Source organism: Phragmites australis, chromosome 4, assembly GCF_958298935.1.
Source record: "Phragmites australis chromosome 4, lpPhrAust1.1, whole genome shotgun sequence".
NCBI classification, from domain to species: Eukaryota; Viridiplantae; Streptophyta; class Magnoliopsida; order Poales; family Poaceae; genus Phragmites; species Phragmites australis.
This window is the reverse complement of record NC_084924.1, coordinates 46,233,786-46,261,406: the sequence shown is the minus strand read 5'-3', so window position 1 is coordinate 46,261,406 and position 27,621 is coordinate 46,233,786. Positions and strand designations below refer to the sequence as shown.

General features: G+C 44.6%; 3 protein-coding genes and 1 pseudogene across 4 annotated transcripts; 3 read left to right on the top strand and 1 right to left on the bottom strand.

Annotated features, from left to right (window-relative positions):
• The first annotated feature begins 2,901 nt into the window (after window positions 1-2,901).
• Window positions 2,902-5,998, top strand: LOC133916845 (fatty acyl-CoA reductase 2, chloroplastic-like). The gene is made up of 8 exons (XM_062360707.1): window positions 2,902-3,619; window positions 3,724-3,827; window positions 3,906-4,105; window positions 4,192-4,292; window positions 4,402-4,615; window positions 4,750-4,911; window positions 5,015-5,096; window positions 5,199-5,998. Exons 1-8 carry the CDS (start codon window positions 3,301-3,303, stop codon window positions 5,781-5,783), a joined length of 1,767 nt encoding a protein of 588 aa, XP_062216691.1. The 5' UTR covers window positions 2,902-3,300; the 3' UTR covers window positions 5,784-5,998.
• A 315-nt stretch (window positions 5,999-6,313) lies between these two features.
• Window positions 6,314-11,079, bottom strand: LOC133916847 (serine/threonine-protein phosphatase PP2A-4 catalytic subunit-like). Of its 2 annotated transcripts, XM_062360710.1 has the most exons (12): window positions 10,851-11,064; window positions 10,555-10,744; window positions 10,222-10,278; window positions 9,611-9,694; window positions 9,421-9,492; window positions 9,146-9,217; window positions 8,929-8,969; window positions 8,398-8,464; window positions 7,368-7,559; window positions 7,200-7,289; window positions 7,004-7,111; window positions 6,314-6,734 (listed from the first exon to the last, which is right to left on the bottom strand). In XM_062360710.1, the coding sequence occupies exons 2-12, from the start codon at window positions 10,612-10,614 to the stop codon at window positions 6,669-6,671; spliced, it is 909 nt and encodes a 302-aa protein (XP_062216694.1). In that variant the 5' UTR covers window positions 10,615-10,744; window positions 10,851-11,064; the 3' UTR covers window positions 6,314-6,668. The 2 variants fall into 2 exon arrangements, with proteins under 2 accessions (XP_062216694.1, XP_062216693.1); XM_062360709.1 differs by lacking the exon at window positions 10,555-10,744 and having other exon boundaries at window positions 10,851-11,079.
• A 419-nt stretch (window positions 11,080-11,498) lies between these two features.
• On the top strand, window positions 11,499-16,141 carry LOC133916846 (F-box/kelch-repeat protein At1g55270-like). Its single transcript, XM_062360708.1, has 3 exons — window positions 11,499-11,624; window positions 11,706-11,859; window positions 14,222-16,141. The coding sequence occupies exons 2-3, from the start codon at window positions 11,794-11,796 to the stop codon at window positions 15,464-15,466; spliced, it is 1,311 nt and encodes a 436-aa protein (XP_062216692.1). The 5' UTR covers window positions 11,499-11,624; window positions 11,706-11,793; the 3' UTR covers window positions 15,467-16,141.
• A 1,936-nt stretch (window positions 16,142-18,077) lies between these two features.
• Window positions 18,078-26,992, top strand: LOC133914859 (uncharacterized; annotated as a pseudogene).
• The last annotated feature ends 629 nt before the right edge of the window (window positions 26,993-27,621 follow it).

Genomic DNA, 27,621 nt, shown 5'->3' with positions numbered 1-27,621 from the left:
AAACTCAAAAAAAAAAATATGAAACAAATTTTTTTAGTTAGTATTACTTTCACCTACATGTTAAAACTATGTGCATGCATAAAAGTATTATTATTTTCTCTATAATTAATTTAATGTGTTTAACATTAATAATTTTATAAATAAATATTGAAATGTATAAAATTTGTGAACTTAATTTTTTAGTCTTCTTTTGTCGTGCTCTATACAGCAAAATAAAAATAGGCACGGCGTAAGCGCACCAATCAGACTAGTAATTTACTGAACGGGGAAGAAATGATGAGGCATCCACGTGTCCTATGCAGAGATACTTCTTGCTCTGTGAGTGAGGACACCCTCTGAGTGGGTGAAAAAAGAGTTTTCTTTTGGGCAAACAAAATTGGAAGGAAGAAAGAACATTCCTTCTTGCCCTCTAAATGGGTGAAAAATATTTTTATAATCCGAACCTAGGTCTGATGGCTAACCTAACAGGGTTCAAAAAGTAGTAACAAGATTACATAAATCACCAGCAATGAGCACCAAATCTAGTAGAGCTTCGCCAATCTTCTCTTCCTCTCCTCTTGAGCCTCCTATGTTTTTTTTTTGAATAAAATGATATTTCAAGATAATTTTTGCTCTTTTATGGGGGCAAAAAAAAATCATCCTTCCAAAAAGATAGATCGCCCATTAGAAGGAAGATTTTTATAGATCTCTCCCGCTCCAACAAGGGGTCCATTGTCCAGACCCACCAGGAGCGCGGCTCCTATGAATTGCCTACTGAGAAGATGATTTTTTAATAGATCGTCCTCTCAGTTGCGACCCATTTCTTGGTCTCGATGGTGTTCATGCAGGCTATAATGAAATTCTAGGTGTACTATCATATCCCTTTGATTGGGCGAGGATATGGATCACTTCTCGTAGGATGAGATTTATATCTCGTCCTTTGTATATAAATAAAAAATTTGTATTGCTTACACCAGCTGGGCTGTGTGGACTCTATTTGGGCTAGTGTGCACCTGCCCTTGTGCTCTACCAGGCCTGGACCGTGTTCGGGACGAGACGACGCCTGCCGAAGCCCACCCTGCTGTGGCGCAAGCACCCCCGGCCCCGTAGCGCCACCCGTGCGCACAGGCCAGCACGCATGTCGACCCGGCCAGCGGCCCATGCTACTACGAGGCCCGCTGCCGCGCAGGATTCCATCCGGCTCAGCGCGCCCCTGCCCTGGACCCAACTTATTCCACCACACCACCTCACAGCGCGCGCGGAGCCAGTGACACGCATCTTTCGCAGAGCGCGCCTTGGCTGTCCGCGGGCTCCGGGCTCCCACCCACGTCGATGTTGTAAAGCAGCTCGTCTGGCTGGGCGCATCATCAAGGCAACTCAACTCGACATCTTTTCTGGACCGCGTACAGGGCCAGGCCAATCCTAAACAAGCCCCTGACACCGAGCCCTTCCGGGCCAGTTGCATGCAGGACATGCCACTGCATCCGCCGGTCGACTGCGACGCAGGCTCGTGTAGGGGGTGGGCGTCAGTATGCAAAACACATCACATTTGCCCCCTTTTTTTTGTAGAGTAAGGACGTCAGATTTGCTTGGATCAATTTTCTCATACGACATCTGCTGTTCGCAAACTGCGACGTCGATGTGGAACACCTGACCGGTGGTTTGCTGCTTGTAGAAAACTCGACAAGGGGTGCCTTTCAGAAGATTGAAGCTCAAAAGTCAGCATCCAACTTCCCAGATCTCAACCTTGCACGCACCAAGTACACCAACACACTTTAAAGTTTCAGGACAGAGGTAACATCATGTAAGCTGATATCTGCAGCACTGAGTGACTGCAGGCCGACGGAAGGGAACAGATGGATTTGTCCAGTCTACGCAAAGGGCAAAGATTCATCAATCTGTATGGACCAGACATGAACATTAACATGAATTGCCATTTCACATGCAACATCAGGAAATGCAACAAAGAATAATAAATTAATTTATAACTTAAACGAACAGCCTGATTATTTGCACATCTCCGTCGTCACCCCTACGTTACGTTGCACAGATGAAATAACTTAGAATCTTCTTCACTCCCGTTGGCATCAGGATCTTGGGTGCAGCAGTACTCTTGTCACAGAATACTTCAGCTGGTTCCAAACCCAAAAAGAAAGAAGTGCATCCTGTCCTGAGAGCTTTCAGCAATAACCAGCTCTACCTTCGAGTGCTGAAGCTGCGGTTTCGACCGTTCCAAGTAAGCACTTGTACACCTTCTGCGTCAGTTTCTCAATGGTTTAAACCAACCATCCGCTGATCCATCCACCTCGTCTTGAAACTGATCGAGACAGTTACTTGTTTCCTTGAGTTGCGACAACCGGACTGCGATTTTCCCATCTCCACTCTTGGATTGTCCCCGTACGCGTTCTTTGGTGTTCTTAATTGGACCCTCGAACTTGAATCCTGTTTCAAGAGCATCCTCCAAGAAACTCAGAAACCATGACTGTGATTCTTTTTTTAGAGTAATCCATAACCTGCAGATCTCCTTGAAACCATCCTCTCTGGCCCATTCGATCTTTTCACTTGTCTGAGCATCATATTTTATGCACGGGGCTTCCAGTGTAGCGATTTTACGCGCGCGACGTCCCGTCAAAAGAGAATAAAACAGAAGCAATTTCATGCAAGCAGAAGGCTGGCATGCCTATACCTGAAGGACCTCTACGCCCAATGCAACAATCTCTGCAGATAGCCAAGTCGTACAGCAGGTCTGCTGGGACGTTCTCCTCTATGGCGTTTCTGCGACAGAGACGTGTGCAACAACTTTGGCCTGTCAACCACTTGTGTGTACGCAAGCGCTACAAATCTCCACGGGATTTCCAAGAAGCGCACGAACTTTGCATGTCTCGCACGAGTTAGGCCAAACAGTCGAAACAGTTGGGCCGCGCGCTCTCTTTTCATTTGATCTCCCTCAGAAGTCAGATCAGGCCCCCTCCTCATGTAGCTGTTATAAATTGCTCGTCCGGCCGGCGGCAAAAAGATGTCCTCCTCCCCCCGGTCCTCGGCGCATCACCAACTTTTAAAGCTAGCCAGCCCCTCCTGCTCCTTTGCAGCCCAGCTCGCTGGTTTTGTAGGTGACTGGCTCATTTTCGCTTCGTTTCGTTCGGTTTTCGCTCCAGCTCCAGGTAAGTAGTTTAACAGGCAGGAAGTAGCACCTCGTCCTTAACACCCACCCACCTACTCGATCGCCATCTCCTTCCTGCCTGGGCGCTGCAGCCGGGGCGAGCTTGTCTATCGATCTACCCTTTCACCTAGCACGCACCTTACTTTCTTTCTTTGGCGGGCATGGGGAGTTCATGCGTGAACCTCTCCCGTGCATTCGACGCTGCCAAGCGCCCCCCGTGTTTCGCCGTCAGCAGCAAGGGAGGCCGTGGTCGATATGGGAGAGGTATACTGCTCCCATTGTCGTTGAGGCGGCACAGCAATGGTGGTGTGGCGTGCAGTTCCGGCGGTTCAAGGCCGTCCTTCTCGGAATACGGCAGGGCCGGGGTCTCAGTAGCCGGTATGGCGTCGTCGGCGGATCATGCCGAGGGGATTGGGATTGCAGAATTTCTCGGGGGCAAGAACTTCCTTATCACCGGCGGAACTGGATTCCTGGCAAAAGGTGATACTTTCTTCTTCCTCTGCCTCATCTTAGCATAGTATCACAGTCCCTTGTTCTCTGCTCCAACAGTTGTCTGATTGTTTTTCCCTGTTCTTCTGCGTCAGTTCTTATCGAGAAAATTTTGAGGACAAATCCTGATGTTGGCAAGATATACGTGTTGATCAAGGCCAAGGACAGCGAAGCAGCATCGAAGAGATTGCAAAATGAGGTATGGTGTTTGTTGCTTCTTCACACTAATATTTGTTGTTCATCCATATGACCATATTTTTCTGCATGCGACGTACAGGTCGTAGACACGGAGCTGTTCAAATGCTTGCAGGAAATCCACGGGAAAGACTACGGCAGCTTCGTAGCAAGAAAGCTGGTTCCCGTCGTCGGCGACGTCAGGGAGGCCAACATCGGCATTGCCCCTGAGCTCGCCGACGAGATCGCGGACCAAGTCGACATCATCATTAACTCGGCGGCGAACACCACTTTCGATGAGAGGTTCGTGACACTATACCCGTATTGCTCCAAAGATTCAAGCTTCAATCACCCCATGACCACCAAATGCACTGCACTTTCGATCTCAGGTACGATGTTGCGATGGACATAAACACCGTGGGGCCGTTCCGGATCATGAGCTTCGCGCAGCGGTTTCGACGGCTGAAGGTGTTCCTGCAAGTGTCAACAGGTCAGAGTGCCAAACGAAAGTTCTTTGTGGTGAAACTGAAACCTCTAATTTGACTTTCCAAAGCTTACAAGCGTCAGCACTACGTTTGTATGCTGTGTTTGCCGAACAGCATATGTGAATGGGCAGAGGCAAGGCCTGGTGCTAGAGAAACCGTTTCGCATGGGAGACACCATAGCCAAGGAGCTGGGATCCTCGGATTCTTCAGAGCATAAGAGCACCATGTTGAACATTGAGGCAGAGATCAAGCTTGCCTTTGACTCCAGAAGACACTCTGACGATTCTGCCTCTTTTTCTCAAGAAATGAAAGACTTAGGCCTCGCGAGGTACACCTAGTGCTCGAATGTTTCGTATCGCTTCCTCTTATCAGAATGAACTGTCAAGATGCAGTGCAAGTGCAGACGCGAAGTAGCACTAGTTTGTTATACATTGTTTGATATGCATTATTTGTGATTGGCAGGGCAAAACTCCATGGGTGGCAAGATACTTATGTGTTCACGAAGGCCATGGGGGAGATGGTCATCAACAGCATGCGAGGAGAGATACCGGTTGTCACGATCAGGCCGAGCGTCATCGAGAGCACCTGGAGGGATCCCTTCCCGGGTTGGATGGAAGGAAACAGGTATTTTATCTTCAGCGATCAGATCTTCCATAATCCATCAACTCAGCTGATTAGCTCGATCATTTCATGCTCTCTCTTGCCACTGGCAAATCGATGAACTCAGGATGATGGATCCTGTTGTCCTCTACTACGGCAAAGGCCAGCTGAGTGGGTTCCTCGCCGATCCAGACGGCGTTCTTGATGTGGTAAGCAGCTGCTGCCTTGATCTCTCGTACATGATGCATGTACGGGAAATTAACCATCCATGCACTTGTGCAACGTGCGTTTCTGTCCTGCTATCCTACCAGGTTCCAGCGGACATGGTGGTGAACGCGACGCTGGCGTCGATGGCGAAGCACGGCGGTGCGGCGTCGGGGCCCGGGATGCACGTGTACCACGTGTCGTCGTCGACGGTGAACCCGCTGGTGTTCGGCGACCTGAGCCGGTTCCTGTTCCAGCACTTCACGCGGTGCCCCTACAGCGACGCGGCGGGGCAGCCGATCCTGGTGCCGCCGATGCGGCTGTTCGACTGCATGGAGCAGTTCGCGAGTTACGTGGAGACGGACGCGCTGCTGCGGAGCGCCAGGGGGCCGTCGTCGGAGCGGCTGTCGCAGCGGGCGCGCGACCTGTGCACCAAGTCCGTGGAGCAGACCATCCACCTGGGCAGCATCTACGAGCCCTACACCTTCTACGGCGGCCGGTTCGACAACGGCAACACGGAGGCGCTCTTCGCGGCGATGTCGGCGGCGGAGAAGGCGCGGTTCCACTTCGACGTGCGGAGCGTGGACTGGACGGACTACATCACCAACGTGCACATCCCGGGGCTCAGGAAGCACGTCATGAAGGGCAGGGGCGTCGCCGCCAACCAGCTGCTCGCCAGCACCTCCGTGTGACAGCCGAGGAATGCGCGATGGCGTGTATAGGATCTGCCAGTCTCCCCTGTTGTTATGCCGCGGCTGATGACCGACCAATCTTGCCGCGTGATCCATCGCCGATGACCCTACCGGCCTCCTGACAGGTTAATTGGTTCATAGTAGCAGTAATTAAAGGTTGATGTGGGTGTGTCATGCTTGCATTAACTATAGATATACGATTGTTCATCTCTTCCATGTTGAGCTGTTGACTGTTGTATTGTCGTGTAGTTAAAAGAAAAGGAACGGTGTCGAAACCAGCATATCAAAATTCACATAATTCTGGAAACAGTTTAGCAACTAGAACATTGGTACAGCTATTTACATCATTACCAAATAACCAGTAGACAAACAAAAATTCACACGTCAATGACGATAACCTGGTACTATCAGGCTAGCAACAGGCCGCCAATGGCATAACAAGCATGGTACTCCAACTCGGAAGAGAGTAGTACCATGTGTCTTGCATGCTGGGGCTGGGCACTTTCACCAAAACTTTAAATACTGAAAGGTGATTAATTTGTGTCTTGCCATTGATGAATGATGACACAGATTAGTACAGGCCTATCGATACAAAGCTTAGGCTACAAATAGAAGTTCAGTCTTTTGCCAGTTCCATGTCTCGATAAAAATGCCTAAAAGGGAGGAGAGTGGATGGCCCTTATATCAAGAAAGGCTGAAACTCAGGCATGGCACACTTGCTTTCTTTCAGGATAGCAGCATCTCTCGCATTGACCAATGGGGGTCAAGTTCGCATATGCTTTGGTATTCCCTTGTTATTTTTGGTTGACTCTTGTGCAGGATCCAGCGGACGTCACTGACCAACATGGATTATCGCAGCACAAGCTAGAAACTATACCCCTTGACTCAAAGGAAATAATCCGGTGTTCTCCGTGTCACGTCTGGCTCACCTCTCCTAGGGGCTGGTTCAAACTGTGATAATAGGAAATCAAATTGAAAAATCATACATACCACTGCACACATTATAAGAAACTTATCTGGGGATACACAATGAAGCTAGATATCAGCGGGCGTCTTAAAAAATGCACAAAGTGCCAACTTCAAATTTCCATTTCAAGTCTCAATCATTTAGCAGTAACAAACCATACCCACAATCCACAACACACTCATATCAGAGTGATAGCACAAAAATGAACCCGAGAAATAAAAGATAGCAAGGAACAATGAACTGGCCAAATTACCTGGATAAATGTGTGATTGTTGCAGTCGTCAACTTCCAAAATGGATGCCATGTTGCCACATCGGTAGCAATAGTTTGGAGCACTGAATATGGTGACAACTTTTTGTTCCTGTAAATACATGCATAGTGCATGATCATGACAGATTACTCGCTAAAAAATTAGGTGATTAAGTATATATAAGGTTCAACCAGCTTACATGAGCCCAGTTATATCCCTCCATAACTAATTGATGAGCCCGAGCTACAAGCTTGAGATTGTTCGTGTGATTAAACTGCTCTGATATGTCCTGGGGAAACAAAAGAATGAATGAACAAATTTGAAGTCAAAGGTACAAAAAGCGGTAAAACAGCAGACTTTGTAGTACCTGGCCAAAAGTGTAGCCAGCGCCACGAGGAGATATGCCCCAACCACATCGATCGTCTGGATCTGACCATAAAAGATCACACATAGGTCCCTCATGAGGAACCTCTTGGACACGATCTAAGCTACGGACACCATCAAGATTCTCAATTGATGGAGATAAACCACCATGGAGGCAGAAAATTTCAGATTCCACCTTCAAGCAGAACATAAGCATAATATCAGTTGAGCCCGTGGACACACAACGGCGTAATGTTGAGAAAATGCAAGGCAACCTTATTCGGCTGTTGAGAGGAAGGGATGCAGCTACAGTATGCTACAGTACAACAATCCGGTTGTAGAGACAGAACGAACAACAAAATAATACACTATCAAAATTGATAACAATTTTCAATGTTTCAATCAACACATCCATACAATTTGGAGTCTAAATATCTACAGATAGGGCAACATTTTTTCGATGAAGGAAACAAACCACAACATCTCCAACCTCTGTTCCATAGAACAGTCTGCCACAGTACATACCAGATTACAAGTTCTTCACCAAAGAGTAAACAACGGCACAATGCAGAAAGTATTAAACCAAACTCAGACAGGAATATAGGGCAACATAGTTGGCACCAAATCAAACAACTCCTCTAATGGCCAAAAACTCTGACTCTCTGAGTACTCACAAGTATTTGATTCTACAGCTGCTTGAATCATCTAACAATTTAAGGCAGTTGATGTCCAGCAGGGTGTTCCACATAAATGAAACATCCAGGTATAATGTACAGAACTCATGGATTGTCACACACTCTCACGAGGTAAAGAAATCAGTCATAGCCCATAACTGACAAATATTTCTCGCCTACAAAATCAGAAATTGATGAAGTATAAATGGTATGATCATACTCTAGCTTAGCCATCGGTTGTTCTAGCTACTAAGCCATTCAAGTGTTTTAAGATTTGTGCAACATCTATCGACAGGATGACACATAGAAGCACACTCAAAATTAAACCAGTAAGGAGATCCCAGTATCAAGGGTACTCACCAGCGCTGTCAGAGGAAAATAATCAAAAAGATCTGTAAATATCTTCCATACATTTGCATTGCCATACCTGGTTTGAAACAAAAGAGTTAGCAAAAGAAATGACAAGCTATGATTATGTCATGGACTTGCAGGAAAAAAATTGTTATAATCAACTTACATGAACCAAGAAGTTTATACAAGATAACAAACAATATATCATTCAACTTTCATAGCAGCTCCTAAGCACAGTGATAGTGCACCATCAAACGAAAGAATCAGGAATACACAATCAACAGGAAGTATCTAGTAGTCTAGACAAGTCTATTGATGCAGCAACTAGAAAAGGATTGTGATGCCAATTAGATTTCGCATATATGAAAAACATTTGGCACGACTATATAGTAGATTAAGATAATTCTGAAGCTAACAGAGCACTGTGATCAAACAGAATACGCATAGATCTTCTCACCAGGTAATGATATAGTGCGTAGGAACATGCTAGACCTGGAATAAACAAAGTTGAGCTTTCATTAAGCATCGAAACAAACTCACTTTCGTAGGCATTCATCGTAGAATCCATACACCTGTGTAATCTGCAACCATCGTAAAACAAGATTTTCAGTTTAAAACTAGAAAACACAGCTACTCTACCATTTTCTGTGCTAAACAGGAAATGTAATATTTTAAAACTAGAATCATTTTCTCTGGTCTCAAATTAATTTGAGATAATGCTAGCCAAAAACAACGTGAGCACCAAGAATAATAGTACCTGTCGACTCTCGTGGTTTCCACGAAGGATTGTAATTCGATGTGGGTGGCGCACCTTTAGTGCTACCAGCAGCTGGATAAGGAATATAACGTCATTATGTAATGCTTACACATAACAAGAATTGAAACACAAGATCATAAAAAATATTTGAAAGCATAACTCCAGAAATAAGCTTTTTCCCCAGGCTGAATAACTGAATTATGAAACCAGACAACTTCTGGTAAAACTACATAAAAGAGCTCAACAAAGAACATAAGTAGTAGTTTAATTCTTACAGTGACAGTCTCAACAGAATAGTAGCCCCGATCTACATAATCCCCCATAAATAAATAATTGGTATCTGGACACTGGAAACAGGAGAGAACAAAACTGAAAGTGATTAGAGGATGGAATGGACGGTTTCATAATAGGGTAGAAAGTCTTTTCCAGAAAAAGGAAGCAAAGATCAGTTAACATAATTGGTACCTTCCCTCCGATCTGAAAAAGCTCTACAAGATCGTGGAATTGTCCATGGATATCGCCACAAATTGTCACTGGGCTTTTGACAGGCTGCGTAGCAAAAGTTACAAAAGCTTAAAAGCCAATACATATACCTTGCCAAAGTACAGAACATGTAAAATTACAAATACTTCCAGGACACCTTAGTGCCATTATATGCATGCATAACCTTGTAGCTATTTGGATGGACCTCTGTTCCATTTAGTTACATACAATTGAAGCTAAAGATTGGCAGATGAAATGAAATGGAATGGACGGAGGAAATCCTTAAATTACTATGTTTAGTGTTGCATTGTGCAGGGAATATGAATGAAAATGAAAGCACTGAAACTGTGAAAGATTCGAAGGTCAACTTCTTAATCATAACACCCTTGATACATAGGACTGAAAAAAGGGCCAGCCATCTGGAGGCTGGAGCAACAAAATAAACAATGCTGTTGCTCAACTGCAATGGCAAAAACCTGTCCAATATAAAAGTTCGAACAAAATAAACAATGCAGAAATATAGATATCCTCCCGCATCTATAGTGAAATATACTGAGCCCAACAATGAGAGGTGAACTGCTAGCATGTCATACCTGAACGTTGCTTTCCTCCATCAATATCTCCTTGGCCTTCTCGCACAGTGACTTAACCTGAAACAAGCGGGACCCGAAAAGCAGATTCCAGGAATGTTAGAACATCAACCTGCACATTTATGTGCACCAAATATTCCTACTTTTGGTCAAGCGGCCACATAGAATGCATATATATCGACCCAAATGCGTATAAGTACCATCATAGCCTAAATATGCCATTTTTTGGCGGCCGCTATTGCTTCGACTGATTAATTTGGCAGTTGACAACATATACAAGTTTCCATTTTTATGCTACTTTTCTGCGAAAATTAAAAGAGATATACTACCACAAACCATATCTGAACCACAGCATCGGAATGATTCAAAGCTGCCCTCCCACAAACTACACACCATATCACCCCTCCATGCCACCGAATCACCAGGCACCAAAAGAGGGTTAAATAGCCCTCAAATCGCCGGATCACGGTTCCAACCCAAAGCGTTCTACCAAAGGGCCGGGGAGAAACCCTAGGCACCGCCCTCGCTACAGATCAAACAACTCATCATTCACCAGATCGCGCCGCAAAATCGGCACCGAACGAACGGGAAGCCCGAACGGAACAGGGGGTTGTAACTGAGGGCGATCTCACCTCCTGCTCGGCGAGCGGGCGGCACTGCATCAGCTGCTCGATCTGCGCGTCCAGGCCGCCGCTGTCGACGCTCATGGGCTCCATACCTCCTCCGCCGTCGATCGAGATGAGGCACCAGCTCGAGCTCGAGCTCCCGCCGGCGGCGAGGGAGAGAGAGAGAGAGAGAGATGGGAGAGCGCGGAGTGAGACTGATGGAGCGGGAGAGGAAACAAGGGAAGGGGGAGGGGGGAGAGAGAGAGAGAGAGTACTGGACGGAAAGCCCACCTGCCAGGTGGTCCCGTCTGTCGACAGTTGGGCCCACTCCGACTCGCTCCATGCCGCGTGTGCCACTGCAGGTAGAGGTAGTTGGGACACTACGCGTCTGCGGCTGACAGGTTGGGCGGTGAGTGGGCCATACTGTCAGGATCTAGAATTGTGAGTAAATTAAAGGTATTTGATTAAGTATTTGGTTTTTATTTTAAATAAAAATAATAATTTCGAAACTAGAGTTAGGCCAAACAAGCCAAAGCCCACGGGTTGCCTGAACGTGGAAGGCTGGGGACCCACTTGTCAGAAAGTGGGTCGTTGACATGGTGGCCCCTGTGTATGGGGCCCATCTTCCAGTCACGTCCGGTGTTTCCACCGGGGCTGCACGCCTTGCTGGGAGTACTCGGATGACGGGCTCACGTGTCAGAGGCAGAAATTCTCCATGAGTAATCTGCAGGCCAAATTGATCTTGCGAACCAATCCCTAGTCGCTGAGCTTGCGAATCTTGCGAGAGCCGCAACTGCATCTGTGAGTGACCTTGCACTGCTACTGCTCGTTTGAAGTGAAGGCTCTCGTGTTCCTCCTCTTAGTTCGTTGGGTTTTGTTCAGGAGGGAAGCCTCGTGGAGAGGGAGGGGGCTTCCCCGCTTGCACGGGCCAAATCGAGTGCGTTCCTCGTCCACCCGGCTCGATCCGGCAATGCGTGCGGCTGCCGGAGGATCCCTGCCGCGACGTGCGGCTGGTATCCGTGTCCGCGCGCCACTGGTGAGCTCAGCTCCACTCTCGCCTTTCTTGGCCTCGAACAGCACGCGCTCCTTGCTGCAAGGCGCGTAGATTAGCTCCGACATGGTGTTCCTTGTGCCAAAGACGCCGCCTTTGGATCCAAGCTGAGATCTTTCTGCTCAAATCTGGTGTTTTCCTGTATAAAGTTTGGAGGATTGCGGGTTTTGGGGATGGTTGGAAGTCTCGATCTGGGTTCTTAGGGCTTGACTGTGGAGTCTAGATTCAATTCTTCATGGAGTTTTTGGTAATCTTATCTGGTGTAGCGTTTGGGGTTAATTTGTTAGCTTACTTTTGCTGTGAGTAATCGTAGCTGTGGTTTGCAGTCTTGCAGATGCCACTTCTTGTTAGTGAGGAACAATGTTACAGGGATATATTATATGATAACGAGTATCACCATAACATGTATCGCATGTTTTTTTGCTCCATTACCATGAAGTCATCCTCAATTTATTAATAATGAACAAACTTAGACGAATTGTAGCTACTTGCTAAGCTAATCTTATCACCACGTCGAGACAGCTCATGAGTCACTGGTGTTATATCTTTAGCTATACATCATGCTCTATACAAGTAATTTTTAAGGGCGTAAGACTTACTACCAAAGACCATGCCGATCATATGGAATCAATAAATGAATACAAAAGCATCGAATATATACGAATGGAATTCTTAGAATGACTGATCATTGCGACATTATTTTGCAATCACCCTGTTTAGCAACATTACCATAGTTGGCAGCACTAATATAACGATGTTAGTACATAATTAGCACACATAATAGTTGATGTAAACATAAGGAACATAAAAAAAGATATTCTTAGGCATTTCATAATTCCAGTAGCGTTAATGGTGATAAAGTTTGTTGGGTACTTGGATAACACTACCGATTTTGTAAAGTCTCAATCTTTCTCCATTTCTTTTGAAAAAAACTCCGCAGTAAAGCACAAAATTATTCATCGTTAATGATAATAGATATAGACGGAAGGATTGCCGGGAGGCTATAGATTGAGGGAGGATTTAATATTTTATTAAATACCTTCAAATCCAAACATGTCATATAAAAGCAAATGGAGCACCCAAAGTTGAAGAACCATCCGCTCACCCTAAAAAAAACACCTTAGACACTAAACTGTGTGCCTGTTGGACAGGGGGATAAGTCCTTTATCTCCTGTATCTATTTTTGGTTTTGTTAGCAAGAGAGGTAGCAAGGGGAGAGCGTCTCCATTTTTTTAGGCAAAGTCGTGTGGATTCATTACAATTTTGCTCAATCTTGAGATGGATTCATCACATAGAGCAAAGCCATTCACCAGCGTAACTCATGTGCTTTGATCACTAGTGAGCTCCGCTTATGTCTCTAGCCCCAAGCATTGCTCTTTTTCTCTCAATGTCATGTTTTTGTTTGTAGGCAGGGTTGTTGTTTCAGAAGGCAGTGCCCTTGGTTCAAAGTTATGATCTTCCACTCAGTCTAGTTTCATTTTTCCTGCTTAAAGCTGGGAAATTTCTTTGATTTGAGTTTGGATCTGAGTCCTCTGAGTTTGTTTCTGGAGTTTGGGTTCAAACTTGCCATCAGTGTGATTAGATCACCCCTTTTTAAATTCATTTGATCGGCAGAGTTTTTAGTGTTGCTTTTATCAGTCACAGAGAGCTATTGCTATGAATGTTCCACTTTCGCAATTCGCAGTTAATGTACTACATGGGAATTTCATATCATCATATGAGTATCACTTACTTATCATAGCTCCATTTGTTTTTCACGTGAAAAAATGTTACGCATTTAAGAGCATTTGATACATCTGTGTACGAGGATGAAGCTACTAAACAAATGCAAATATAATTTATCAATTGGGATTACAAGCAAAACAAACCAAGCTAGTGCAATTTCAGACCCGAATCTGAAGCTGCTAAGTGCTCTTGCTGTGCTTTTAATTTGAGTACTAGTTATTATGTCTGCTATGTTTTATATTCGTAAAACCATACGTTTTTATTTTTATATATCAGGAGTTCACTGGAATGAGAACAAACCTAGGTTTCGAACTTCTAAGCCAACTTATTATATCAAGTAGTTTGTCCCAACTTGTACTGGTGAATGATCTGTTCTCTCTATTTTCTATGATGAACACCCAACTATGATATTTTGGACATGGTTACTCTTCCAGCAGTGAGTGTCTGAATCTCATCTGCGTAATGTTTTCTAGTAGGTTGACAAGAATATGTATTTTTGTCCTCGATAATTCATACCCGGCTGAATGGATGGTTGCTTTGCTGTGGTTTTGTTTTAATCCTCTGTTGTTTCACGTTCAGGTCAATATAAGCATCCTAACTTGATTGATCAATGCATCTGCAGGTAGAGTCTGTCTCCTGCTACTGCAGGGTAGATGGAGGTCTTAAAACCGTTGTAAGTGCTAGGAAGTTTGTCCCTGGTGCAAAGCTGTGCATGCAACCTGATATCATACCAAACAAGCGCAAGTCTAGGTGCAAGGAGAGGTGCCATCCTCAGTCACCACTGCTGCCTGGCCTTCCTGATGAACTGGCTATTTCCTGTCTCATGCGGGTTGCTCGAGTCGAGCATCCAAATGTCCGGTTAGTCTGTAAACGATGGAACCGACTTTTGTCTGGGAATTACTATTACTCCTTGCGTAAGAAGTTTGGCATGGCAGAAGAATGGGTTTACATCTTCAAAAGGGACCGTGATCAGAAGCTATCTTGTTATGCCTTTGATCCAGTAAACCAGCTCTGGAAGTCACTGCCTCCAGTTCCGCCAGAGTATTCAGAAGCTGTTGGCTTTGGTTCTGCTGTTCTCAATGGATGCTATCTGTACTTATTTGGTGGGAAAGACCCAGTACGTGGGTCTATGAGGCGTGTTGTATTTTATAATGCTCGGATAAATAAATGGCTTCGAGCTCCGGATATGCTACAAAAAAGGCACTTCTTCGGTTCTTGTGTCATAAACAACTGCCTCTATGTTGCTGGTGGGGAGTGTGAAGGGATACATAGAACTCTAAGGTCTGCTGAGGTCTATGATCCGAACAGGAACAGATGGTCTTGCATTGCTGAAATGAGCACAGGAATGGTGCCCTCCATTGGAGTAGTATATGATGGCAAGTGGTTCCTAAAAGGGCTCGATTCTCATCGCCATGTCGTGAGTGAGGTCTATCTGCCAACATCTAAAATGTGGTCAGCCACCGGTGATGACATGGTTACGGGCTGGCGGAATCCAAGCATCTCCTTTAATGGACGGCTTTATTCAGTTGATTGTCGTGATGGCTGTAAGCTTAGAGTTTATAATAGAGAGACAGGATCATGGATAAGATTCTTGGACACTAGGCGCCATCTGGGCAGCTCACGGGCTCTTGAAGCTGCAGCCTTAATCTCACTAAATGGGAAGCTCTGCATTATCCGTAACAATATGAGCATCACTCTTATTGAAACATCAGACCCAACAACAGTTACTGAGATTGACAGTGCCCGCATGTGGGAGACTTTTACTCGAAAGGGGCAGCACAGATCTTTCATGGCAAACCTGTGGGCAACCATTGCAGGTCGTAATCTAAAGACCCACATTATGCATTGTCAAGTGCTCCAAGTTTGAGTATGTCTACGTGAAGTGGAAACATACTCACATTTGGACACAGCCCTCAGTGGCTCAGTTAGAAGCTGAAATGGGTACCGGAACTGTGGCAAAGAGACCAGCTGTTTCTCAGTAAACCTCTACTGATTTCATTGTTTGAAACTCTCTGATGGACAGTTGCATACTATTTGTCAGATAAGACTACCAGGAGATTGGCAATCTCGGTTGTCCATAAAATTGAGGGGAAACTTGGGAGCAGAGGAATCTTCCATAGAATCAATGTTTGTTTTCATTCGTGATTTTGGTGAACTGATGCTTCAGGAATTTGATCAGCTGATTATGTTGAGGTAGGCAGCAAAAATTGCATAGATTACTGTCATGCTGTCATACATTTTTGGGAAAGGAAGGATAACAATCTTCATCGTTGTCACTGTACATATCTTCCTTTTGGCTTATTAGGCATGGAAAACTTTGTTGCAGCAGCAGACTAGACTTAGTATAGAGAAGGAACAAATCTTATGTTTATGCCTTGAAATCTATGCTGCCTGTTTGCTGTGTGCTGAAGAGTTTTGAAATTGATCAGTGCTATTTGTGAAAGAAGATTCCATAGACACTCTCTTTTTTATTATGAATAATGCAATCTTGTAAGAACTCCCAGAAGGTTGCCCTTTGAACTATCTGCATGCATCAAGGCCCCGTCCTCATCTGGTTTGATGAATTCGCATGAAAAATCTACTCGTGTGCATAGGAATGCACTGATGCTCAAGCAGTTCCACCTAAGAGCATGTACAATAGGATGCTTAGAGGAGGTGTTTATAGAAAAAAATTGGGTTTTTTTTAACTGGATTAGCATAGGTGTTCAGGCGGAGAGCAAGGTGGTTACTTAAACACTGCTGCTTATATTAGTGCTAACAAGATAGTTAACCATGTTTAAATACCTGTAGCATTTGTTTGCATTAGAAATTCTAATTTTTATATAGACGTTTAATACTCTCTTTTTTAAACATCTAGCCATAAACAACTTAGCATTGTTCATACCCTAATATATGTCACTACCTTGGACAATTGTTGAAAACATTGACAGGAAAATAATTTGTGGAACATGACAAACCCAGACTGAGATGTTTATCGGTTGCTTGACGATCATTTTCAGAGGCAGGATAACGTTGAACTACTGATATTTTTATGCTGATCTGGGTATCTGATCTTTAGTTGGTATGCAAGTCAAAGTCAGGGAACAGCAGCAGAAGTCCATGGGCTGCTAAACCCCTTGTTGTCAAAAGCATACCGTGGCCTGCTAATGTTGGTTAGTGAAATATACAATGAAGAATTCCGAGTTTCTGACCATTTCATGCTAACCCTTTGGATGCATCTCCATTCTGTGGAGAAGGAAAAGAAAGTTTGGATGTTTGTCCCCTGCCAACTTGGTCCATGTTGCTGACAACTTGATATCGTTCTATAACTTACCTATTCAATTTTTTCCTATTAAAAACCATAATTTTGTCTAGTGATTTTGTGATCTTTGCATGATTGCTGCGAGATATGTCTGCATAATGATGCATGGCACATGGTCCAAGTAAAGGTTAGGGAATATTACATCACATGAAAGCTAGTGGTGAAGAAGAATAATGCATGTCAGCTAGTCTCAGTAGTTTGATTATCTTCTCAGCAAAAGCTGACAAAATGCGCTTGCAGCAGTAAGCAGCATCTAATACGTTCTGATTTCACGGCCGGCGGCTTTCGTTCCTGTTTTCGTGGAATGACCAAATTCTCTATCACTTCCTGATATATTTGTCTAAACCTATGACTCCATAATGAATTGTCATTCCTGAATTCACATTATTTTCTTGACTCGGCAATAGAGAGACACCGAAAGTGCTAATTTGCAGACATCTCGCTAGAAAACTTGTCCTGATCCCAAAAAAAAAAAAGAGATATCGGGCTTTCGTTCCTGCTTTCGCAGCCACCATCACTTCATGAGATATTTGCCTAAATCTATGACACCATGATGAATTGTCGTTCCTGGATTTACATTATTTTCTTATCCAGCAACAGAGAGAACCCAAAAGTGTTAGTTTGCGGGCATCTCGCTAGAAAACTTATCCCGATCCTAAAAAAGAGAGGAGATCCGGTAGGTAAAGCACTAACACTAACCCTGACCCTGCCGCCGGCCATCGCCGGAGTTGCGCCGTCGCCGCTGAGCCGAACGGCTGAATTGGTAGTGGCCTAGCTAGCGTGGGATGCTTTACCATATACTTCAACAGTGTCTCGCAACTAGCGCAAATCTAAAGGCAAACAAGCTTCCCGGGCGGGGGAGACAAGGGAAGCAAGTCGGCAACAACGCAAAACGGAAGACCTTTTTCTCTCTTTTTCGCCAGTATGTACGCAAAACGGTAATCCGGCGTCAGAACGGGCGAAAAAGGCCGGAATCGCTTGCAAAGAACGTAGAGAGAGAGAGAGAGAGAGAGAGAGAGAGAGAGAGAGGATTAGAAAAGGAGAGGGAATAGAAGGAGAGAGGGAATTGAAGGAGAGAGAAAAAAATCACCCATGTCCAGTTGGTAGCAGCGCAGGCCGCGCGCCTCTATAAATACCACCGCCGGGTCCGATCGTGCTGTCCCGTGCGCTCGCCGATCATCTCTGCTCTCGTCAGGCACTCTTCCTCTCGTTTCTTGTGTATGAATCGCGGCGCGGTTTTTGTGTTGCCGGCCGCCGCCGCTGTCCCCCATTGCCGTCTCCCAAAGTTTTCAGGTTCTGACCTGCTTCTTTTGAGACGATAAAGATAAAATATGGCTTTCTTTTATGGGATTTAATTTAACGATTTATGGACTGAGGCATACGATAGATTCCGGTGCCTTTTGTTTTGTTGCTGACGGCTTTTCTTGAGTGGCGTTGCTGTGTTTTTCTTGTTTCCTTTCCTAGTGTATTTGATCAGAATTTCATCTACTTGCTGCTGACCTGCTGTTTCCGAACTACCTTCCCTGCTTCAGTCTGTATGCAATGCCGATCCAAAAAGACTCGTTTTTTGAACAATTCGTTCGTTCTTGAACAGAATATTGCGCCATTATCAAATTGTTACATTTGCTTGACATTTTACAAGTCGCAGAAAAAAGTTTTCCCTTTTTCTGAATTCTTATGCAGTTTCAGTTGTTTGGAGATTCAGAATTGCAGTTGAAGGCATTCAGAAGCTAGCACTACCGGCCAGAGGTCTCCATGGCTGATGCAAAGGATGATAAGGTCATGGCAGAGGCACAGATTGCTCAGCCTCTCGGACGGTGGCCGGTACTGTCCTATGGCGTTGGCCACATGCTGAATGACATCACGTCGGCTTGCTGGTTCACGTACCTGCTGCTCTTCTTGCAGCAAATCGGGCTTGCTCCTAGCTAGTACTGATGTCTATCAACAGTATCACACATTCACACTAGTCACTACGGCTCATCGTAAACCTTTCGTTTTTCTGAAGTGAAGTGCTTTCACTGCACCTGACTTATGACTTGCAGGGATGCCGCAATTGCGATGCTTTCAGGTCAGGTCGCAGATGGGCTGATGACCATCGTCGCCGGCGAGATGGTATAAACAGAACCGAAACTCTATATTATTGCAGATTATGACCCGATAGTAATTGATCTGTGTGAACAATGTGTTATACGATCAGATCGACAGATTTGGCCGCTTCAAGCTGTGGCACATTGGAGGATCAGTCCTGGTTGGCATTTCCTTCTCTTCAGTCTTTGGTGGCTGCTTTCTTTGCACCGTTCTTTGCACCATTCTGGGGACAGATTCATACCTTGTGAGGACCATCGGTTACAGCTTTTTCGCAGCGGTGTTCAACATTGGTCGGGCAGCCACACAAGTTTCTCACATGTAAGCACACTTTCTTCTTGAAATTGGACTGAACCTTTCGCCTGACATGCAAAATTTGGGCTCTGGCTGATGCATTTTCTTTCGTGCAGGTCAATGGTGAACTGCATGGCACTGAATCCGACAAGCCGTGTGGCCTTAGCAAGCTGCAGAAATGCATTCACTATGGTGAGTATTAGCAATTAGCGGGTCATATTATGGAAACTTAATTATTTGTCATGTACCTGAAGAAGGCTACCGGAGAGTATCAAGACTCAGGAGGCGATCAACAGCAGAGCAAGGAAGTGGAGACTGTCCCAGGCGCGCCGCAGCAACGAAGAGCCCAGCGCATGCGCAAGCCCAACACAAGTTATATGGGCCCTGAGTGGGTGACCAAATGAGCAGCCCGTAGTGGTTTGGAGAGGAAGATTGTGAGCTGTTAAGATAGGAGGTGTGGCGTGTGTAAAGGATAAGAATTCAGTTAGAATAGAACCGGCTTGTCCGGCGAACCGGCTTGGCCGGCGGAGTGGCGGCGAGCTCTCAGTGAACTCGATACCCAACTTTACCAATTCATACACATATCAAAGCTAGATCGTAACATTTGGTAATCAGAGCCAGATTCATCCTCACCCTGGAGATCCCGGAGTATCTGCAGCGGCCTCAGTACAAAACGAGAGAACAGAGGAAGGCGATGGAAGCAGAGAAGCAGATGAGCGAAATTGTGAAGGCGTTGGCGGCGATCCAAGCGCAGAACGACTCCTTCAAGGTCTCGCTCGATCGCAACACTTCAGTGGTGGAGAACATCACGCAATGGAGGCCCCAAATTGATTCTCAGGTGCATGATCTGCAAGCCACTGTGGATGATTTACGCTTCAAGCTAGATCAGATCGTGTTGCATCAAGAGAATCAACAAGGCAAGAAGATGGATTCCTCTTGGATGGAGACGCCGGTTGCTGCTCATCTGGCAACGTCCTCTACTGAGGCGGCGCTCGGGCAAGATGGCCACGGCTCAGCACAATGCCACCGGAGGTCGGGACATGGGTATGGCTCTACCCTTGAACCGCCTCCGGTCACAGGTGTGAATCATACTCGACAACTTACTCCAATTCCATTTGGATCTGGGTTTTCTAATCATTCTGGATTGTATCCTGGTCACTCTGGTTGGAATGCTGCCTTACCCCAGTTAGAATTCCCTCAATTTGATGGTAGCAATCCTAAGATCTGGAAGAAGAGATGTGAATCTTACTTTGAAATATACAATATACCCATCCATATGTGGACTAGACTAGCTACTATGCATTTTGTAGGCTCAGCAGCTTTTTGGTTACAATCTGTTGAAGCAAGAGTTCAGGATGTTTCTTGGGTAGAATTGTGTAGTGTTGTTTGTAACCGTTTTGAGAGGGATCAGTATAACCATCTCATACGACAATTCTTTCATATGAAACAAACTGGATCCGTGCTAGAATACATAGAACGGTTTGATGGTTTAGTTCATCAATTATTGGCTCATGATCCCAATATACATGCTGCTTTTATCACCAATAGATTCATTGATGGTTTGAGGGAGGATATTAAAGCTGTTGTGTTAATTCAGCGTCCAGTGGATCTAGATACTGCTAGTTCCCTTGCCATTTTGCAGGAGGAGGTCACTTGGGATTTCTCTCGAAAGGAAATCAGAAGGGGGGGTTCACTTGTTCACACTCGAAATTCCAACAGAATGAATATGGCAGTGTCCCTAAGTAATGCCAAGAACTCTCCAACCATCACTTCTGATGAGAAGAAGAATACTGAAGCTTCAAAAAATTTTCCATCTGAAGATAAAGCAGCAGCACTGAGAAATTACAGAAGAGCTAAAGGTCTATGTTATAAATGTGGACAGAAGTGGAATCCTAATCACAAATGTGCTTCAACTGTATCCCTACATATGGTAGAAGAATTGTGGCAAGCATTACAAAACAATGAAGCTCATGAAGGGAGTAGTCTGGAATGTGAAAATTCTGAATCTGGGGATGATTTGATGCAGATTTCAGTGCATGCTGTGAATGGGACTGAAGCTCCCAGGACCATAAGATTACTGGGCTCAATTCATGGGTTTCATACCATTATGCTTTTGGATTCTGGCAGTTCTCATAATTTCATAAGTGAGCATTTGGCAGTGAAGATCCCTAACTGGACAGCTCTATCAAATCCATTACGAGTTAGAGTAGCTAATGGGGAAGTTTTTTTGTGTACTCATCAGATTCCAGATTGTCAGGTATGGGTTCAAGGACATTGTTTCTTTGTCTCTTTGAAGATAATCCCTCTGAAATGCTATGATATTATATTGGGAATGGACTGGTTGGAGTTGCACAGCCCCATGGAGGTTCATTGGTCTAAAAAATGGTTATCCTTCTTTGACCAAGGGGTCAAAATTCAATTTCAAGGTGTTCAACCAAATCTGACTCAATGTGATCTATTGAGCAGTAAGCAAGTTGAGCAAATTATGCAAAGAGATGAAGTATGGTGTATGTTAGAACTGTATCAAGTTCAGGCCAGTGAAGGGAAAACATCTTGGCCCCTTGAGGTTCAACACTTGATAAAACAATTCCAGGAATTATTTGAGGAGCCTAAGGGTTTACCTCCCAAGAGATCTTGTACACACCTAATTCCTTTGATTTTTGGTGCACAACCTTTTAGGCTTAGACCTTATAGGTACAACCCAGCTCAAAAGGATGAGATTGAGAAACAAGTAAATGAGTTGCTGAAAAATGGGATGATCCAAACTAGTTCCAGCCCTTTTGCCTCACCTGTGTTATTAGTCAAAAAGAAAACTGGAGAGTGGAGATTATGTGTAGACTTTAGAAGGCTAAATGCCCTGACTATAAAGAACAAATATCCTTTACCAGTGATTGATGAAATTCTGGATGAGCTAGCAGGAGCAGTGTGGTTTTCTTCTTTGGATCTCAGGGCTGGATACCATCAAATATGTGTGGATGAGCAAGATCAGTACAAAACTGCCTTTCAAACTCATAATGGACACTATGAGTACAAGGTAATGCCATATGGACTCACTGGTGCACCAGCCACCTTCCAACATGTCATGAACACCATGCTGGCACCTTTTCTAAGAAAGTGTGTAGTAGTGTTTATAGATGACATTTTAATATATAGTAAGGATTGGGAAGCACATTTGAGGCACTTGAGAGCAGTATTCGAAGTACTACAACAAAATCAGTTTAAGGTGAAGCTATCAAAATGTTCTTTTGCTCAGAAACAACTTTCTTATTTGGGACATATTATTAGTGAATCTGGTGTGGCAACTGATCCCAGCAAAATATCAGTGATTAAAGATTGGCCAACTCCAAATTCAGTGAAAGAGGTCAGAAGTTTCTTAGGCCTAACTGGATATTATAGAAAATTTGTAAAAAATTTCGGCCTTCTGAGCAAACCACTGACCACTTTACTTAAAAAGGGTGAGCTGTTTATCTGGACTTCCCTACAGGATGAGGCATTTCAAGCTTTGAAACATGCCCTTATTACTGCACCAGTTTTAGCACTTCCTGATTTTCAGAAGACCTTTATAGTGGAAACAGATGCATCAGATAAAGCTATTGGTGCAGTGCTTCAATAAGATGGGCATCCAGTGGCTTTTGTCAGTAGAGCTTTGGGACCCAAGAATCAGGGATTATCCACTTATGAGAAGGAGTGCCTCGCTATATTGTTAGCCATTGAGCATTGGAGATCATATTTGCAACAAGGGGAATTTCTCATTAGAACTGATCAGAAAAGCTTAGTCAGTTTAGATGATCAAAGGCTATCTACTCCTTGGCAGCATAAGGCTCTTACCAAGATGATGGGATTGCAATACAAAATTTGTTACAAAAAGGGGCAATACAATAAGGCAGCTGATGCTCTATCTAGAGTACCCAGGAATATTCATTCTGAAGTTCTAGCTTTGTCTGAAATGCAACCTGCTTGGCTACAAGAAGTTGCAGATGGTTACCTGGTACATCCTAGTACTTCCCAGTTACTAGCATCTTTGACCATCAAAGGCACAATAGGACATTACACTCTAAAAAATGGTTTGATAAGATACAAGGGTAGAATTTGGGTAGCCAATTCTCCTATTCAGACCAAGATTATACAGGCTTTACATTCAAGCGCAGTGGGAGGACACTCTGGATTCCAGGTGACTTACAGACGTGTTAAAAATCTTTTTGCATGGCCCAGAATGAAAAATATGATCAGAACAATGGTGACTTCTTGCTCAATTTGTCAACAAGCCAAATCCGAGAGGGTCAGGTATCCTGGTCTCTTACAGCCTTTGGCTGTCCCTGATTATGCTTGGCAAGTGGTGTCAATGGATTTTATTGAGGGATTACCCAAATCAACTTCTTTCAATTGCATTATGGTAGTGGTAGATAAGTTTTCTCGGTATGCTCATTTTGTACCTCTAGCTCATCCCTTTACAGCATTCAAAGTAGCCATGGTATATATGGATAATGTGTTTAAACTTCACGGTTTACCTCAAGCCATCATCTCTGATAGAGATAAGATATTTACTAGTTCCTTATGGCAAGAGTTGTTTAAATTGACTGGCACTGAGTTGAAAATGAGCACAGCCTACCACCCACAAACAGATGGGCAAACCGAGAGGGTTAATCAATGTTTAGAAGCTTACTTAAGGTGTTTTGTCAGTGCTTGCCCTTCAAAATGGAAACAGTGGTTATCTTTGGCTGAGTTTTGGTATAACACTACTTACCATTCCACTTTAGAAAAGACACCTTTTGAAGTCTTGTATGGTTTACAACCTAAACAGTTGGGCATTGATAGAATTGAGTCCTGTGCTATTCCTAATCTCAAGACTTGGTTGGCTGAGAGGAAAATGATGACTCAGCTCTTGCAACAGCAATTGGTTAGAGCACAACAACGTCAAAAATTTCAGGCTGACAAAAAGAGATCTGAGAGGTCTTTTGAAGTGGGAGAAACAGTTTTTCTCAAACTGCAACCTTATATCCAAACTTCAGTGGCCCCTAGAGCCAATCACAAGCTCTCATTCCGATATTTTGGTCCATTCAAAATCATTGCAAAGATTGGATCAGTGGCCTACAAATTACTGCTTCGTGCACACAGTGCTATTCATCCAGTTTTTCATGTATCATAATTGAAGAAAGCAGTGGGTTTCCCCCATCAGGTCAGTGCAGAAATTCCTGATTTCACTAACCAATTTCAGGTCCCTGTCCAAATCTTGCAGAGGCGTATTTGTCAACAAGCTGATCAAGTGATTAACCAAGTTTTGGTGAAATGGTCTCATTGGCCTTCGTCCATGGCTACCTGGGAAGACGAAGAAAAGCTCAAGGAGTCCTTTCCTGCTGCACCGGCTTGGGGTCAAGCCGGTCCTAAAGGAGGGAGGGATGTCATGTACCTGAAGAAGGCTACCGGAGAGTATCAAGACTCAGGAGGCGATCAACAGCAGAGCAAGGAAGTGGAGACTGTCCCAGGCGCGCCGCAGCAACGAAGAGCCCAGCGCATGCGCAAGCCCAACACAAGTTATATGGGCCCTGAGTGGGTGACCAAATGAGCAGCCCGTAGTGGTTTGGAGAGGAAGATTGTGAGCTGTTAAGATAGGAGGTGTGGCGTGTGTAAAGGATAAGAATTCAGTTAGAATAGAACCGGCTTGTCCGGCGAACCGGCTTGGCCGGCGGAGTGGCGACGAGCTCTCAGTGAACTCGATATCCAACTTTACCAATTCATACACATATCAAAGCTAGATCGTAACATTATTCTACATCAAATAGGAATATCCTTACTGTTGTCCTTTTCTGATTGAAACTGACTAAAAGTGTGTGGGGCCATTGATTAATGTCTATTTGCTCAATCAACTCTATCTTGTTACATTTAAACAATTTTTCACATGAGGAATATGCTCACAAGAATGGCAAATACAGGTGGCAAATCTTGGTTTATACGCGACTGCGTTAGCTGTCTTTGGTGCTGTAAAGGCGAAAGTATGCTCAGACATTCTTCAGGTGATAGAAGGAAATAAATACTTGCTGGTATAGACCAAAGAAATATAAGCAAATGTTTCCTGTTACTAAACTGCCCTTCATTTCTTCACCCTGCAGTACCGGTGGATAGCATACGTGTCCATTTTCATAGGATGCTGCTTCCTGGTGGTCTTTCATGCACTATTCCATTCTGAATAGGATGCTGCTTCCTGGTGGTCATTCATGCTGGAACAAAGGAACCAACGTATGTTGATAGATCATTCAGAATGGAATAGTGCATGAAAGATATGTATGCTATATAAATAGTTTGTGCTGAATCTGTTGTTTTTGCAGCTTGAAGTCTGAATCAAACTGTAAGAAGAAGGCTCGGATTTCCTGGGTTTACTGGTTCAAGAAGACCTTGTACTACCAAGTCGCGCTCCTGTATATGTTTGCAAGATTGATCACGAACGTCTCTCAGGTTGGCATCATGCACACTCGGAAAAGTTCATGTTTTTAATTTACGTGAAAATGCACATGCATGCTCATCATCGGCATTGTTTTTTTTTTTTGGCGAATCCTTTAATAACATTCCACCTGCTATGCACTGTATTTAGTCCTTGAGATTTGCCTGAACATTAGTCCCTAAGATATACGGAGTATATTCTTTTACTGTTCATCCATTCCTAATTGCGATCAAGAACTTCTGTGGAACACATTAAATCATGCACCGTCTTTAAATGAGGTAATAAACCTACGAATCGGGTTTTTTTCCTAAATATGTTTGAAATAAATCATGTTTAGCACTGTGTCCTCTGTGCTATGAATTTTTTTGAAGGGATTCTTTTTTGGTTCACACAACCCCGAATTAGCTCTGCATCGTATCATGTCTGATATGATCTCTTACAGTACTCCTTTTCCAGTCGCTCATCGCGTTCTACGTCACCAGAGACTTGAGAATGATGAATACTCGAAAGCAATAGTAAGTTCTCTATCTTTTTTGCTGCCCGGTAAAAAATAGTTTTTTTTCTTCTAATTCTTACGAGCGAGGCACCAACCAGTGTTTAGTTTTCCTTTTTTTTTTTCTCACAACTTTGACATCTGTTTGCAGATACCCGCGATCATATTCTGCTGCAGCTTCTTCGTGTCAATTGTCCTGCAGGTCCAACCCTGAACAAACTCCATTACAAACTTGCACACTACATACTTGATTTTTTTTTTCTCACACATCTTTGCAACTGTATGCAATGCAGGAGATCAAGTGGAACAGCCGTAGCCTGAAGTCCCTCCTCGCCATCGGAGCGACCCTTTGGGGCATCTCCGGGGTCGCGGTCTTCCTCCTCCTGAGCCAGATGAGCAACCTGATGTATCCTCTCGTTGTGGTCATCGGCGCTGCCAACGCCCTCGTCGTGGTAAAAATAGGGATGTTTTTAGATGCTTGATTTTTTTTTCAGGCGATGATTGACGACACAGCCATCTTCAATCTCACACCACCAGCGCCCGACGCCAGCTCGCTCCCCCGCCTCCGCCCTCCTCCGGCGGTGGCCCCGCCGCTGGATCTGCGACTACCCTCCTCCTTTGTTAACCTCTCGTCTTTGCACGCCTCTACCTGGCCCGCCCACCGGTCATACTCTACTGCCTGCTGCTAACGGTAGGACCTGCCGCCACCTCCTCCATCGCGCCTGTCTACTTCCCCAATCTCCTCTAAATCCGGTAGCCATGGAAGAACCAAAATCCCGAAATCTCCAACCCTACCCCGCTGGAATCGCCTGATCCCATTTTCTAAATTTCAGGCTTCCAAAATTTAGAAAGTGTGGGTAAAAATACCCAGGCCTGCCATTGCCTGACGCTGAGTTGCTCATCAAAATCTGTGAGTTTTGCTTAAGCTCCATTCGTGTTCTGAGCAGGTCACAACAGTTGCGCTTTCGTCTATGGCTCGCTGAGCTTCCTGGACAAGATCTGTTGCGGGATCACTCTGTTCGTTCTTGAATCATACGAAGGTAACGCAAAGATCAGCAGAACATGATGAAAGCTTCGATTTTTACATCAAGCCGCTCCTACCTCGCTAGGGATGATGCGGTTTGTGATAAAAAAACGACAGGAATCGTGAGCCCAGCACGCGACGAAAATCAAGCAGGCCTTGTTTTCTGCTCCCGTTCCCGGGGGATTTGGCCCAGAGTCCAACTCGAATGATGCTAACCAATCGATGGAGACCACATAGGGCATGGATGGACCTTTTCCACACAGGAATGGGGTCCAAGCCCAAGTCGACATGGCACGGTCTAGCCCACCCAGCACACCTACGCCTATGGGACTTGTATTGGAGATATCTTTGACCACTCGTGGTCTAACCCTTCCGGTTATTGGGTCTAG

Coding starts and splice junctions, on each gene's coding strand:
- LOC133916845 (XM_062360707.1), top strand. CDS start 3,301: ATGGGGAGTTCATGCGTGAACCTCTCCCGTGCATTCGACGCTGCCAAG. Junction 4,616..4,749: donor AAAGACTTAGGCCTCGCGAG/GTACACCTAGTG, acceptor TGTGATTGGCAG/GGCAAAACTCCATGGGTGGC. Junction 4,912..5,014: donor GGTTGGATGGAAGGAAACAG/GTATTTTATCTT, acceptor CGATGAACTCAG/GATGATGGATCCTGTTGTCC.
- LOC133916847 (XM_062360709.1), bottom strand. CDS start 10,934: ATGGAGCCCATGAGCGTCGACAGCGGCGGCCTGGACGCGCAGATCGAG. Junction 9,493..9,610: donor TTTTTCAGATCGGAGGGAAG/GTACCAATTATG, acceptor TCCTGTTTCCAG/TGTCCAGATACCAATTATTT. Junction 7,112..7,199: donor AGGGATATAACTGGGCTCAT/GTAAGCTGGTTG, acceptor ATGTATTTACAG/GAACAAAAAGTTGTCACCAT.
- LOC133916846 (XM_062360708.1), top strand. CDS start 11,794: ATGCGTGCGGCTGCCGGAGGATCCCTGCCGCGACGTGCGGCTGGTATC. Junction 11,860..14,221: donor TCCGTGTCCGCGCGCCACTG/GTGAGCTCAGCT, acceptor ATGCATCTGCAG/GTAGAGTCTGTCTCCTGCTA.